At 49.0% G+C, this 13,611-nt stretch overlaps 2 protein-coding genes across 2 annotated transcripts; both read left to right on the forward strand.

The window, feature by feature from the left end:
• Positions 1-4: 4 nt before the first annotated feature.
• Positions 5-1,705, forward strand: med27 (mediator complex subunit 27; the record flags this gene model as incomplete). Its single annotated transcript, XM_062454060.1, has 5 exons — positions 5-46; positions 175-282; positions 409-450; positions 591-668; positions 1,163-1,705. Coding segments are annotated over 5 exons (405 nt in total), but the record flags the coding sequence as incomplete, so codon positions are not given.
• A 3,052-nt stretch (positions 1,706-4,757) lies between these two features.
• rapgef1a (Rap guanine nucleotide exchange factor (GEF) 1a) lies at positions 4,758-13,561 on the forward strand. Its single transcript, XM_062454391.1, has 22 exons — positions 4,758-4,944; positions 5,193-5,338; positions 5,430-5,608; positions 5,690-5,840; positions 5,993-6,399; positions 6,746-6,890; positions 7,083-7,254; positions 7,658-8,026; positions 8,419-8,591; positions 8,695-8,786; positions 9,042-9,123; positions 9,452-9,527; positions 9,650-9,734; positions 10,039-10,131; positions 10,723-10,908; positions 11,240-11,324; positions 11,449-11,543; positions 11,645-11,723; positions 11,828-11,929; positions 12,093-12,196; positions 12,465-12,593; positions 12,759-13,561. Exons 1-22 carry the CDS (start codon positions 4,917-4,919, stop codon positions 12,904-12,906), a joined length of 3,126 nt encoding a protein of 1,041 aa, XP_062310375.1. The 5' UTR covers positions 4,758-4,916; the 3' UTR covers positions 12,907-13,561.
• The last annotated feature ends 50 nt before the right edge of the window (positions 13,562-13,611 follow it).

A 13,611-nucleotide genomic window follows, 5' to 3' on the forward strand; every position in this document is an offset into this window, starting at 1 on the left:
GCCCATAGAACTGTTCCGGCCCAACGGAACATCAGCTGTGCTGCTGGTGAGCCCTAACACACACCTCACACACACCTCACACACACCGCACATCAGTTGGAGGTTCAACTAAACAGCAATCATTCCTCTCACGTGTGTGTGTGTGTGTGTGTGTGTGTGTGTGTGTGCGCGCAGGTCACGCTAGGGAAGGTCCTAAAGGCCATCTTGGTGATGAGGAGTCTGTTCATCGACCGCACCATTGTCCGAGGCTTCAACGAGAACATCTACTCGGAGGACGGCAAGGTCAGGAGTCAGGGGTCAGGGGTCAGGAGGAGCCTTCTGAGTCTTAGAGTCGGGGGTTCTACAATAGAAAAGTAGAAAATCAACATGTTTCATAATTTCAACAACAATCCTCCTCTCTGTCTCCAGCTCGATATCTGGTCCAAGTCCAACTACCAGGTGTTTCAGAAGGTGAGGTCCGTCCATTGCCACGGCAACTGACACGAACTGTGGTATCTTCGCTCTCTACAGTAGAAAGATCGTTTTTAATGAGCTCTCCTGTCTCTTTCTGTTTCTCTATCTCTCTGTCTCTCTTTCCGTCTGTCTGTCAGGTGACGGACCACGCCACTACAGCTTTGCTGCACTACCAGCTCCCCCAGATGCCCGATGTGGTGGTACGCTCCTTCATGGTGAGGAGAAGGGAGGGGATGGGGAGGGAGAGGAGGATAGAGGGGGTGGGGGGGGAAGGAGGTAAGTAGAGAATGGAGAAGGTTTGAGGGAGAGTAAAGTAAAAGTCAAGGTTGAAGAGGAGAGGAGAGATGAGAAAGGTGTCAATCCACCTCCAAGCAGGTGTATCATTTTCTCTCACTTAAACGGTCTGTTTCCTCTCTCTCTCTCTCTCTCTCTCTCTCTCTCTCTCTCTCTCTCTCTCTCTCTCTCTCTCTCTCTCTCTCTCTCTCTCTCTCTCTCTCTCTCTCTCTCTCTCTCTCTCTCTCTCTCTCTCTCTCTCTCTCTCTCTCTCTCTCTCTCTCTCTCTCTCCTCTCTCTCTCTCTCTCTCTCTCTCTCCTCTCTCTCTCTCTCTCTCTCTCTCTCTCTCTCTCTCTCTCTCTCTCTCTCTCTCTCTCTCTCTCTCTCTCTCTCTCTCTCTCTCTCTCTCTCTCTCTCTCTCTCTCTCTGTTGCAGACATGGTTGAGGAGCTACATCAAGTTGTTCCAGAGTCCGTGTCAGCGCTGTGGACGCTTCCTGCAGGACGGCCTCCCGCCCACCTGGAGAGACTTCCGCACCCTCGAGGCCTTTCACGATACCTGCCGGCAGTAACACACACACACACAGTCTCAGCCCTTCCACGATACCTGCCGGCAAGTAACACACACACATACCGCTGTAAATATGCACACACACTCTCACCCACTTTACACTTAACAAAGAAAAAAATGGCTTTGCATCCCTCGGCCCCTCTCCCCCCCCCCCCATCCACCCATTGTTTTTGAAGTATTAAATATTTCATGCTGTGAGTTGGCAGCATGTGTGTGGAGGGGGGTGTATGTGAGAGGGAGATGTAACCCAGAAAATCAGTGATTTCAATTTGCTTCCAAACTCCTCACCTACTTTTGTAAACCCCTGAAACCTCCTGAAAAAATCCTCTTTTGTAAACTCCTGAAAAAAGTTATGTTTTGTAATATTAATAATTTGAAATAAAGTTGTGAAATAGTTTATTAAAACCTGGTCATGTGTACTCATGACTCATGACTTTACACTTCTCTCTTATGATGAATTCATGTTCCTGGTATTTGTGCCTTCCCCCCCAAGTCACAACATACCCAACCTACGCATTCAGAGACATGAATAATGGAAGTTGTTTACCTGCTCTGGTCTGCTGAACACGTTTGCCTTCATAATGTTTGTGATGACAGACTTTTCGGGGCCTTATTAGGAAATCTCTCCCGCTGTGCCGTTGAGGGAGTGGGAGGTGAAAGGTCAGGTTGTGTTTTAGCTGTGCCTGGAATTTAAACGTACACAACATAAACTATAATCTTGAAACTGTAAATTGTCAATTGTAATCTTGAGGAGAGATGACGTCTGTGAACAGCTACATGCGCCTTCTCAGCCTCAAAGCTCATCTAGACCATCTATCAGGGTCTTCAGGGACGGGGTAGAACAAGACCACAGAGAACAGACCTCGGTCACCTCTGGATTACAATATGGATGATTCTCATCTCGCCAAATACCAACTTCTGCCTTGGAAGCATTTCTCTGACAACGCTCTTTTATTAAATATATGCAAATTAACTCTTAGGTGTTGTTACAAATGTCTACCCAGAACAATGTCTGGCGCGCTCCAATGCCAACCGATAGGGAGATTTTAAATTCTGTCAAGAGTATCGGGGCCGGGGGAACTGTCGATGAGTTACGATTCCGATGTTGCTAGGCGTGTATGTGAGCAGGAGATACTTGTAAAGCATATGAGGTGACTGGTGATATTGATCTCCAGTGTTTAGTGTCTGTGTGACAGTGTAATGATCTGTGATGATGTGTCTGTATGTGAGTGCTTGTGTCATGCAGAGTAGGGCTTGTTACTCCACAGGAGTCTCTGCAAGGGGGCCTGGGGGAAGCGGGGAGGGGGGGGGGGTAGACAGGTTATCACTAATAATAACATGCTAATCTATCACTTCCTGCTTTATCAGCCAATCAATGACTGCCGTGGTCAGCTTGGCAGAGAGTCGATAAAGCCACGAAAATTGGCTGCACAAGGAACAAACACCTCTCCTTTCCTGTCCTCCTCTCTCGTCTTGTCTCTAGTAATGAATTCATCGGAACAGTGTCTGATTTGAGTTCACGAATCTAATAATTTACTACAGTGAAATAATATTCATGGAGGAAGAACACGACTAACCTTTTCTTAGAATGAATAATGCATCTAATGTTTATTTGAGCCTCATTATTGCATTCATTACTTCAGCTCGCTTGTGCTGTGCAGTCAGACTGGAGTCCTGTAGGTATTGGTCTTCAGAAGAACAAGACAGTTTACACACATACTTACTGTCTCACATACACACACTATCATTCTCAGTCTCTATCACACACACACACACACACATATATGCCACTCACTGATACTATATCACAGATATTTTCTGTTTTCCCCAGCCCTAGTTTAGCCTTCATTATTTTCCCGCTGAATGTAATTGAAACACCACGTCCTCCTGTCAGGACAGGACAGACTTTCTGGATTGTGTGGATCTTAATGGTTCTAGTTAGCCTGTCATATTCCCGTGGAATCTGCGAGCGGGGAGAGAATTAGGCGGCCTGCATTCAAATGAGAAGCCATGTTAGAGATTCCTTTTGATGGAACATCTATTTGAATATCTTTCAAGCTGTTTTCCTTTAAAGGTATCTCACACATCTATCTGTGTAACTTCAGTACCCACGGAAAGATAGACATGCTCACGAGCTCTGGTGATCCGGGCAGTGTTGAGAGTTCTTGCTGTAGGTGGACTCTCTCTCTCAGCTCAGAGCCAGAGAAGGTTAACACTGTCCTGAGGCTGCTGCAGAGAGAGAGCTCTTGTCCATATTCACTGACTCACTGGAAACTGTGTGTGTGTGTGTATCTGTGGGTGTGTGTGGATGTGTTTGAGCGAGAAAGAAATAGTGAAGTCTCAGAGAAGAGATGGTCGGCTGGCATCTGTCTGATTACCTGCATCATGACCAATCTGCATACTGCCTGTTAAATAATGGATTGATCAGTTTTGCTATTGCAGTGTTTGTTTGTGTGTGTGTGTGTGTGTGTGTGTGTGTGTGTGTGTGTGTGTGTGTGTGAGAGAGAGAGGGTGTGTGTGTGTGACAGAGTAGATGGATGAGAGGAGAAGAGGAAGGATCCAGCTTTCTTGACAGAAGCCTTGGCGGTCACCTTTCCTCAGGCTAAGGAAACCTGAACTTTAATTTAACTACTGTACTCCATAACCACTTGGTGTGTGTGCCTTTAGTACTAAAGTACATGAATCAAAAACACAATTAGATACAGTATCAGAGCCGTATAGGAGATGAGAAAGTATCTATCGTTTTTTTAAATGAAATAATGAATGTCTCTCTCCTCTCTCTCTCATGTAAATGACGTCTTTGATGATGAACAAGCTGAGGCAATGAACATGCCCAGGCAGGCTGAGCCAACTGCCATTTATATTTCAGATGCACACACACACACAATACACACAGTACACACACACACATACAGTACACACACATAGACTACACATTCCACCTCCAGACAGGCTTTTAGGCTAGAAGCGTCTACTGCAGATCTGTTCAGGGAGAATAATATGAATAATATGAATATTACTAGAATCAGACAGTTTGATCTTTTTTTGTATTATTAAAAACACTGTGTCTCAAGACTAATCTGACAAATAAGCAATGAAAAGGCATGTCTTTTTTATTATATTTTAAATGTTTTAACTGCTGGTTAAGTGCAACATATGGAAGTTATATGCATATTCTCATTCATGTGAACTCATTTAAATCATTTTTAATGGGACGTGTTTTTTATTAGACTTAAAAGTGTTGAAGAATTTTTGAAATATGAGACTAAAAGAAAACCGTTACAGAGAGCCATCTAGCGTATTCCAGGGTACGATTTCGACAGCTCCATTGGGCTGCGCTTCAATACCGCCATCTAGTGGTTTAAAGTGTGAATTACAAGTGCAGTTCTCACAGTAAACCATCAGATGGCGATGGAAAAGCGCTGCTCTAGAGTAACAGACCGACTGGGTGGGTGAAGGATGTCATACCTTTACGGAACTTGAAACTTTGAGCTAACTGTATAACGAAGGGTGTCCAGTTCATCGCGCTTAACAGTTTATATATTTTTTAAATGGAAACAAAAGGATAAGCATATAAACGTACCACTTTTGATTGAAGTATTCCTGATCCTTGCTTTGAAATGTCGGGGAAGCTCGAGACTAAACACGGTAAGCTTAGAATAAAATTGTCATTAGTTACATCCGTGTTTCTTTGCCACAACAGATAGCAGAGTTTACGTTGAAAGCTAAACTAGGCGACTGTATTAACATTTATGTATTTTGTTTGTGTGTGAATGAGTGCGCGTGTAAATTGCCCATGTGTTATTATCTATGGATACATCTTTCGTCAACCCACGACACATCCCTCTCTTCATCTCTCTTAACCCTTGTCCGTCTGTGTGTTTTTACCCCTCCAGATGCTCAGCGCTCTCACCTGTCTTCCTTCACTATGAAGCTGAAGCACAAATTCCACTCTCCTAAACTCAAACGGAGTCCTTCTAAGAGTATCCGCCAAACTCCCGAAGAACACACCCGCAGGGTCGTGCCGAAATCTGGAAACAAGGTGGGTACCTTACCTTAGTAGGTTGGTAGTCCATGTGTGGTGGGTGATAGATAAGTCATTGATGTGTGTGTGTCTGTGTGTATCTGTTTAGCGTCAGATTCAGTTAGAGGTCCAGGAGAAGGAGGTGGTCAGTGCCCTTCGGTATTTCAAAATCATCGTGGATAAGATGGCTGTGGACAGCAGACTTCTAGGGATGCTTCCAGGTTCTGCCAGCAAGGTTCTGGAGGCCGTTCTACAGCTGTTCCAGATGGAACCCACCATGCAGCAGCGGTACAGAACCTAGATCCTTGAACCCTAACTCCTAACCTTGAACCCTAACTCCTAACCACGGTCTTGTCCTGTTCCCCATAGCCCTGCAGTTTCCTGTCTCCTGGATCCTGTCTACCAGAGTGTGGCTGACCTCATCCACTGGTCTGACCAGGTCCTTCTGAACGGAGCCAATCAGGACGATAAAGATTCCACCGTCACCACAGTGATCAAAGCAGTGCTGGATGGTGTGAAGGTAATGTCGACATGCAGCGTTACCGAGGTTACTTCCCTGAGGAAATGGTGACACAATGGCAGATTACACCTGGTAGATTACACCTGGTAGGTTACACCACAGATTACCACAGGAAGTTGTTGTGTCTGTTCATCGTTACTTCCTGCCCCCAGGAGCTGGTGAAGATGGCCATGGAGACAGAGGAAGATGCTTCTCAGACACCCCCTGTCAGACCATCATCACCTTCCCCATCTCAAGCCTCAGCCCCAGCCCCATCTCAAGCCTCAGCCCCAGCCCCATCTCAAGCCTCAGCCCCAGCCCCATCTCAAGCCTCAGCCCCAGCCCCATCTCAAGCCTCAGCCCCATCTCAAGCCTCAGCCCCAGCCCCATCTCAAGCCTCAGCCCCATCTCGAGCCTCAGCCCCGGGTGGAGAGGAGATGAGGAACATGATGGAGGCCTGGACTTTAGCCCACGTCCAGCCTGCTGAGCCCCGGCCCCAGCCCCAGTCTCTCCCCAGTCTGGGGAGGGAGGACGCCCCACCTAAGCCCTCCATCTCCAGTGGGAATGCAGCAGAAAACAGGTTGGAGCATCGGTCAGGTTCACTCTTACTTTAACCAAACCACTGTGGCCATACGACCGGTTAAGACGATTCAACATGACTCGTTAACCCTGGTGGTTTTACGTGCTGGCGTGTAGAGACAGCGACACTGTTCAAACTGTTTTGCGTGTGTATTTTGAGAGAGAGAGCGCAGTGGAGGAAGGTGTGAAAGAAGCAACTTCCTCTGAGCAAGCGTGTTCTCAGAAGTGGACTGGAGTTCACACACACACACACACTCCCCTTGTGGTCTGTTTGGCCTGTGTCTTCTGTCACACACACACACACACACTGTCATCATGGTGTGGTTAATGCTGTGTTTGGTCCCCAGTCCTCCAGTCCTCCCACCTAAGAGACGTTCATCGGTCCCCACCCTCCTCCCCTCCTCCACCCTCCTCCCCTCCTCCAGGATCGCTGTGGTGGCCCCCATGAGGAGAACCACTCTCCCACCCCCCAACAGCATCCTGAATATACAGGTACACACACACACCCACACAAAGACACACATACATACAATACATACACACAAAAACACACAGTACACACACACACACACACACTTTGATCTGCCAGACATAGTGACCAATCGCAATGGCATCCCCCCCCCCCGGGTGTGTGTTTGTGTGTGTTGGTGTGTGTGTTTGTGTGTGTGTGTGTGCGTGTGTCAGGAGTGTGAGGAGAAGTGTGTGTCAGACTGCAGGGAGGAGACTGTAGAGTGCAGAGCGGAGGGAGGGCTGGAGCAGGCGTTCCCAAGAGGGAGCTGGTGGTGGGATCAAGGGGCAGGAGGCTCTCAGGAGCGTCTGAACAGACTCAGTGGGCCCAGTTTAACTGGCTCAGAAGGTTTGAACCGTGACCCGCACACTCACACGCACGCCCGCGGGGCACACGCAAGCACGCACACACACACACACCCCCACACCATTGAGGCTTGGAAAGTGTGTGTATATGTGTGTGTGTGTGTGTGTGTGGGAGGTTGGGGGGGGGGGTCTTGAAAGAGTATGTTTCTGCTTCTGTGGGAGGAAGTGACACATGTTGGTATTTCCTGCCTTCGGAGTGCACAGTGTTGCGCAAGGTTCACTCAGAGCAGACAGATCGGAGAGATATAACAAACATACTTCTGAAAGGGTTAAACAGTTTGCATCATTTAAGTAACTAGCTAACTAGATTGTTCTTCAATCGGTTATTGTTATTCTCACAAATGCTCTGTCTGTCTGTCTGTGTGTGCGTGTGTGTGTGTGTGTAGACACCAACAGTGACCAGTATGATCCGGACTATGATTTCCTGCTAGAGGATCTGTCCAATCAGGACACCCTCCCTCTCCAAGGGGGCACTCTCAGCCCTGTGGCCGAGGCCACCAACTATGAGCCCTCCTCGTCCTCCTGCCCTCCTGCCCTGCCAGAGAAGAAGCGCAGAAGCCACGCCCCCCAGAGCCCTGTCTCCGAGAGCCCCGCCCCTCCAGAGCGTTGTCTCTCCGTTTACGACAACGTCAGCTGTGAGGACGACTGTCTGACTCCACCATTCCCGCTCATCCTCCCCATGTTTCCCAGCATGCACCAGGATGAGGTCCCCCCCAATAGCCCGCCTCCTCTACCAGAGAAGAAGACCCGTCACAGTGAGTATCAGACTGACAGTAGGAGCTGGCGGAGCTGTAACAGTCTGTATTCTGTGTGAGCGCTCTCCCTTAAATCACCCCTCTCTCTCCCTCTCACCACCTCTTCCTCTCTTCCACTTTCGCTTTCGGACAAAAAGTATTGAAAGGTTGAAAAAATATTTTTGAAAAAAAGTTTCTAAAGGTTGAACAAATATTTTTGAGAAAAAAACTTGTTTCGAAAGGTTTAAAAAAATATTTTTGGAAAAAAAAGAAACATGAGTATCTATACTTCTACTTTAGTGAAGGGTGTGTGTACTTTTGCTATCTCTGCTCTCACCACACCTGCCTCCCTTTCCCCCCCACTCCATCCCTCCCCCTCCCCCTCCCTCTCCCCCTCCATCCCTCCCTGACAGTAATGCAGTACATGCAGTTTATGAGGCACTACTGTGAGCCTCAGCCCTCGATGTTCTACCACAGCACCCAGAGCAAGAGCTCCTACCACCTGAGGAACCAACGTTTCCAGGAGGCCTGCCAGCTCACGGACACCGTCCCCGCGCCCTCGCTGCCCCCCAAACAGAGACCGCAGGTGGGTCACAGACACCAGGCTCCTCCCGTCTCAAGTTGAGGAGATGTGATGCGGGCGGGGTAGGGGTTGTGTTGACATTTTGGTTTTTTTCCGTCGTTGCCAGGATGACAGCAGTGCTCCTGAGGGCTGTCAGGAGATGCCAAGCTCAGAGAGTCTTCAGAGAAACCCTAGCGACCTGGACCTGACAGAAGACTGGTGAGGTCACATGCTGAACATCTAATAACACATGTTCATGAGAGGACACCCATAAACCATAAACACACCTCTGAAAGGGGGTTTAGGTTGGTCTAGGTGCTATGGGCGTTTGTGAAGCCCACTGTGATCTTGTCAAAAAAGGTTTTTATATTTTAACATACTCTTTAAAAAGAGTATGTTTGTCATAAACAGCATCATTTTATTTTAAAACTCTTCATTGTTGCCATGCTGTTGTTGTTGTTCCTGTATTTGCAGTAGTCTCAGCAGCCAGGAGAAGGAGAGCTTGTCCCTGGTCGACCACTCACAGATCAAGTCCCTGCTCACCCTGAAAGAGGAGGTACACCCTGACCTTTGACCTCTCACCCCTGACCTGGACCGGTCTGCTGGTTGAGCCTGTACTCAGCTAGCCTTCTGAAACACAATCTGTCAATGTGCGGTTGCTATGGTGACGTCAGAGTGACCCTCTGTGTGCTGTTTATGTCCTGCCTGTGTTCTGTCTGTCTGTCTGCCTGCCTGTCTGCCTGTGTTCTGTCTGTCTGCCTGTCTGTCTGCATGTGTTCTGTCTGTCTGCCTGCCTGTCTGCCTGCCTGTGTTCCGTCTGTCTGTCTGCCTGTATTCTGCCTGTCTGCCTGTCTGTCTGTCTGCCTGTTTTCTGTCTGTCTCAGGATGACGATGGCCCAGATGTGCGGGCAGGTCCTGGTGACATCCTATTGGTCCACGCCACAGAGACAGACCAGCAAGGTACATGTTTACCCACAATTCCTTTGTCCTTTGTTTGTCGTTTCTATGACATTGTCATTCCAGCCGTATCAGGGAGGGAGAGAGGGTGTTCTGACCATGTTGGGCCTTCTGTCCTCCTGCAGATATAGTGATGTACTACGAAGCCTTCTTGACAACCTACAGAACCTTCATGACCCCCGAGGACCTGGTTAAGAAGCTGCACTACAGATATCCTCGATAGAAGTACAGCCTATAGACCTGAGATCTCTCCTGACATAGACACAGTCTTCAGACCCTAGATATCCCCAGATATAGAGTCCATAGACCCTAGATGTATCTCTCTCTATATATATATACGTATACGTATACAGTCTATGCTTATAGAACCTAGATATCCGTAGACATACAGTACCAGTCAAAAGTTTGGACACATTTTCCCATTAGATCCTGTCTATACACTAGATACAGAGATGAACTGGACTATATAGCTCTCCTCTATGTAGGAAGTTCTGGTTCCTTGACCCAGATGAACGTACAGCCGGTTCTGCCACAGCACGGACGCCAGTAGGAAGATGGCGAGCCGGAACAGCTTCTGTGTCCTGGCCCGCGTGGTCGATGAGCTCTGGTAGGTCCAAATTCCCCCGAGACGCCCTGTCTCATCTGTAGGGGGGTGGGACAAGTGGTGGACATGTTTACTAGTCTTCATTTGTTTGCTCTGAACTCTCTACGCCTCCTTGATGGCTCTCCCCCCTCCCCTTTGCCCCCCTACAAACCTTTCCCCCCTCTCCCACCCTCCCCTCTCCTGCCCTCCCCTCTCCTGCCCTCCCCTCTCCTGCCCTCCCCTCTCCTGCCCTCCCCTCTCCCACCCTCCCCTCTCCTGCCCCCCCTCTCCCGCCCTCCCCTCTCCTGCCCTCCCCTCTCCTGCCCCCCCTCTCCCACCCTCCCCTCTCCTGCCCTCCCCTCTCCCACCCTCCCCTCTCCTGCCCTCCCCTCTCCCACCCTCCCCTCTCCCACCCCACCCTCCCCTCTCCTGCCCTCCCCTCTCCCACCCTCCCCTCTCCTGCCCCCCCTCTCCCACCCTCCCCTCTCCTGCCCTCCCCTCTCCCACCCTCCCCTCTCCTGCCCTCTTTCCCACACGTTCATCCTCCTTGTTCCCATCTCATTCTCTCCCCCCATCCCTCTCCTCCCATCTCCCCCCCCCCCCCCCCCCCCCCAGTGGAGTGGAGCTGTCAGAGGAGCTGCTGCGCTTCCTGTTGGAGCTGGTGTTCCGGCTGCTGATTGGTGGAGAGCTCAATCGGGCCCGTCTCCTTCGATCCAACATCCTGAACAAGGTGGAGAAAAGGAGGAGGCTGAACTCCACCCTCTTCCTTTGCCCGTTGGCCGCACGAGGTGTGGCCGCCAGGTACACACTTGCACGCACACACAGGCTACATATACATAGGGGAGTCAGGTGGCTGAGCGGTTAGGGAATCGGGCTAGTAATCTGAAGGTTGCCAGTTTGATTCCCGGCTGTGCAAAAAATGACGTTGTGTCCTTGGGCAAGGCACTTCACCCTACTTGCCTCGGGGGATTGTCCCTGTACTTACTGTAAGTCGATCTGGATAAGAGCGTCTGCTAAATGTAAACAAACTAAACTAAACATAGGCTACACACATGCTCATAGATTAGCATGACATCTGTGTTGTTTGTACTTATTTTGGTGTGTGTGTGTGTGTGTGTGTGCTTCCTCCCAGGCCTGGGACGCTGCATGATTTCCGAAGCCATGAGATAGCTGAGCAGCTTACACTCCTGGATGCTAAGCTCTTCTACAAGATCGAGGTGAGGGACCTGTCTCTCCTCTTTCTCTAACCTGTCTGACTGCCCAAACCTGTCTGTCTCTCCCCTGTCTCACTTTCTCTAACCTGTCTGTGTGTCTGTGTCTGTGTGTGTGTGTGTGTGTCAGATTCCTGAGGTGCTGCTCTGGGCCAAAGAGCAGAACGAGGAGCGTAGTCCCAACTTGACACTGTTCACTGAACACTTCAACAACATGTCCTACTGGTCTGTTTGTCCTCCTGTCTCTCTCTCTCTGGCTGGCTGTCCACCTGTCTTTCTGTTCTTTTGGTTGGTTAACTGTCTGTCTGCCTGTCTGTGTCCTGCAGGGTGCGTTCTTTGATCATGCTGCAGGAGAAGGCGCAGGAAAGAGAGAAGCTTCTCCTCAAATTAATCAAAGTCATGAAAGTACGTCCAACCACCACGCGATGCTGCGTTGATTCAAAGAGCTGCTCACTTTTAGTTTATTTTTTAAATGTCCCTGTTCATCATCTCCCTTCTTTTTTCAACAGCACTTAAGAAAACTGAATAACTTTAACTCCTACTTGGCAATCCTATCAGCCCTGGACTCCGCCCCTCTACGGAGACTGGAGTGGCAAAAGCAAACGTCTGAGGTGAGGGGGGCTTTGTGGACCAATCATAATTGAGCCAGGGGCCAGGGGGGCCAATCAGAATGGAGTTTGGCAGAGTGGGCCAACCAGAAGTTACCTTGGGCAGAAGGATGGGTAAAGCAAAAGTTAACGGGCCTTGTCTAAAAGTGTGTGTGTGTTTTTTCAGAGCTTGGAAGAATACAGCTCCCTGATAGACAGCTCCTCTTCCTTCAGAACGTACAGAACAGCATTGGCTGAAGTTCAACCTGAACACCCCTGCATACCCTACCTGTAAGTACAAACCCTACCTGTAAGGGAGTCAGGTGGCTGAGCGGATAGGGAATCGGGCCAGTAATCAGAAGGTTGCCGGTTCGATTCCCCGCCAGGCAAATGACGTTGTGCCTCGGGAAATGTCCCTGTACTTACTGTAAGTCGCTCTGGATAAGAGTGTCTGCTAAATGACTAAATGTAAATGTAATGTAAGTATCTGTGTACAATACCTTTATACCCTACCTGTAAAGCTCTTCATCTCTCTGCCTGCCTGCTCTGGGTCTCCCAGGGGTCTGATCTTACAGGACCTGACGTTTGTCCACCTGGGGAACCCTGACTTGGTGGAGGGCAAGGTCAACTTCTCCAAACGCTGGCAGCAGTTCCACATCCTGGATAGCATGAGGTGCTTCCAGCAAAAGTACGTACCTGGAACACCGTGACACGAGACACAGCAATCCTCTTCCTGTTTCTGTACCCCATCCAAAAGCTTAGGTTGGGATGAGTTTGTGGTGTGTAATTATCTCTCTATCTCTCTCGCTTTCTCTCTTTATTTCTGTCTGTCTCTCTCTCTGTCTCTCACCAGTCATTACAATCTCAGACACAACGAGGACATTGTCTCCTTCTTCAATGACTTCAATGACCACCTGGCGGAGGAGGCCCTGTGGGAGCTGTCTCAGAAGATCAAGCCTCGCAACGCCGCGCGGCGCACGGAGCCACAGGAACAGACTTAGCCCTCGTTGGGAGGACAGCACATGTGAGGCAGGATTAGTCTGTCACCTCCCAGGGGAAAGACAGAGGCAACACCAGGGGATTCACGGGATTGGACTAATGACACACACCAGAGACAGGGTCTCACTGGACCAAGGACACACTGGAGGTCTCATTGAACCAAGGAAAGAGAGCTGGGTGATGCAGCCTGGGGGGAAATCACAGGTTGTATTTGTATCTACTGTGTAGGAAAGGTATGGAGAAGTACTGTACTGTGTAGGAGAAGTAGGCCTACTGTAGAAGTACTGTACTGTGTAGAAGGAGCATAATAGGCTTTATAGAACAGCCTTTCCCGCCAGAAGGAGATCATAATCATAATTGTGTAATTAGATCAAAATCATGTGTCATGGCACCAGAAAGACTGAGGTACTTGGAAAGCAGTGTTGCTTTGATATTGTAAGACTGAAGATATGAACACCACAGCTCTGCTGCTGGACAGCAAACAGGATTTTCAGTATAGATATAACTGTGCAACTGTGGTAATGAGTTGAGTGTGCATGCGAGTGGTGTCTGCTTCCATATGTCTGACTAGATCCCCTATTGAACAGGGAAGTGAAACCTCAGATGTATCAAATCTATTCTTTCAGCCAGCCTTCTAAAGTAACTTGGGGAATAAATTAAGTCTTTTATATATATGTTTTATTACATTTGTGTTGTGCTTGTATAGT

This window comes from Osmerus eperlanus, chromosome 28, assembly GCF_963692335.1.
Source record: "Osmerus eperlanus chromosome 28, fOsmEpe2.1, whole genome shotgun sequence".
In the NCBI taxonomy this organism is placed as follows: domain Eukaryota; kingdom Metazoa; phylum Chordata; class Actinopteri; order Osmeriformes; family Osmeridae; genus Osmerus; species Osmerus eperlanus.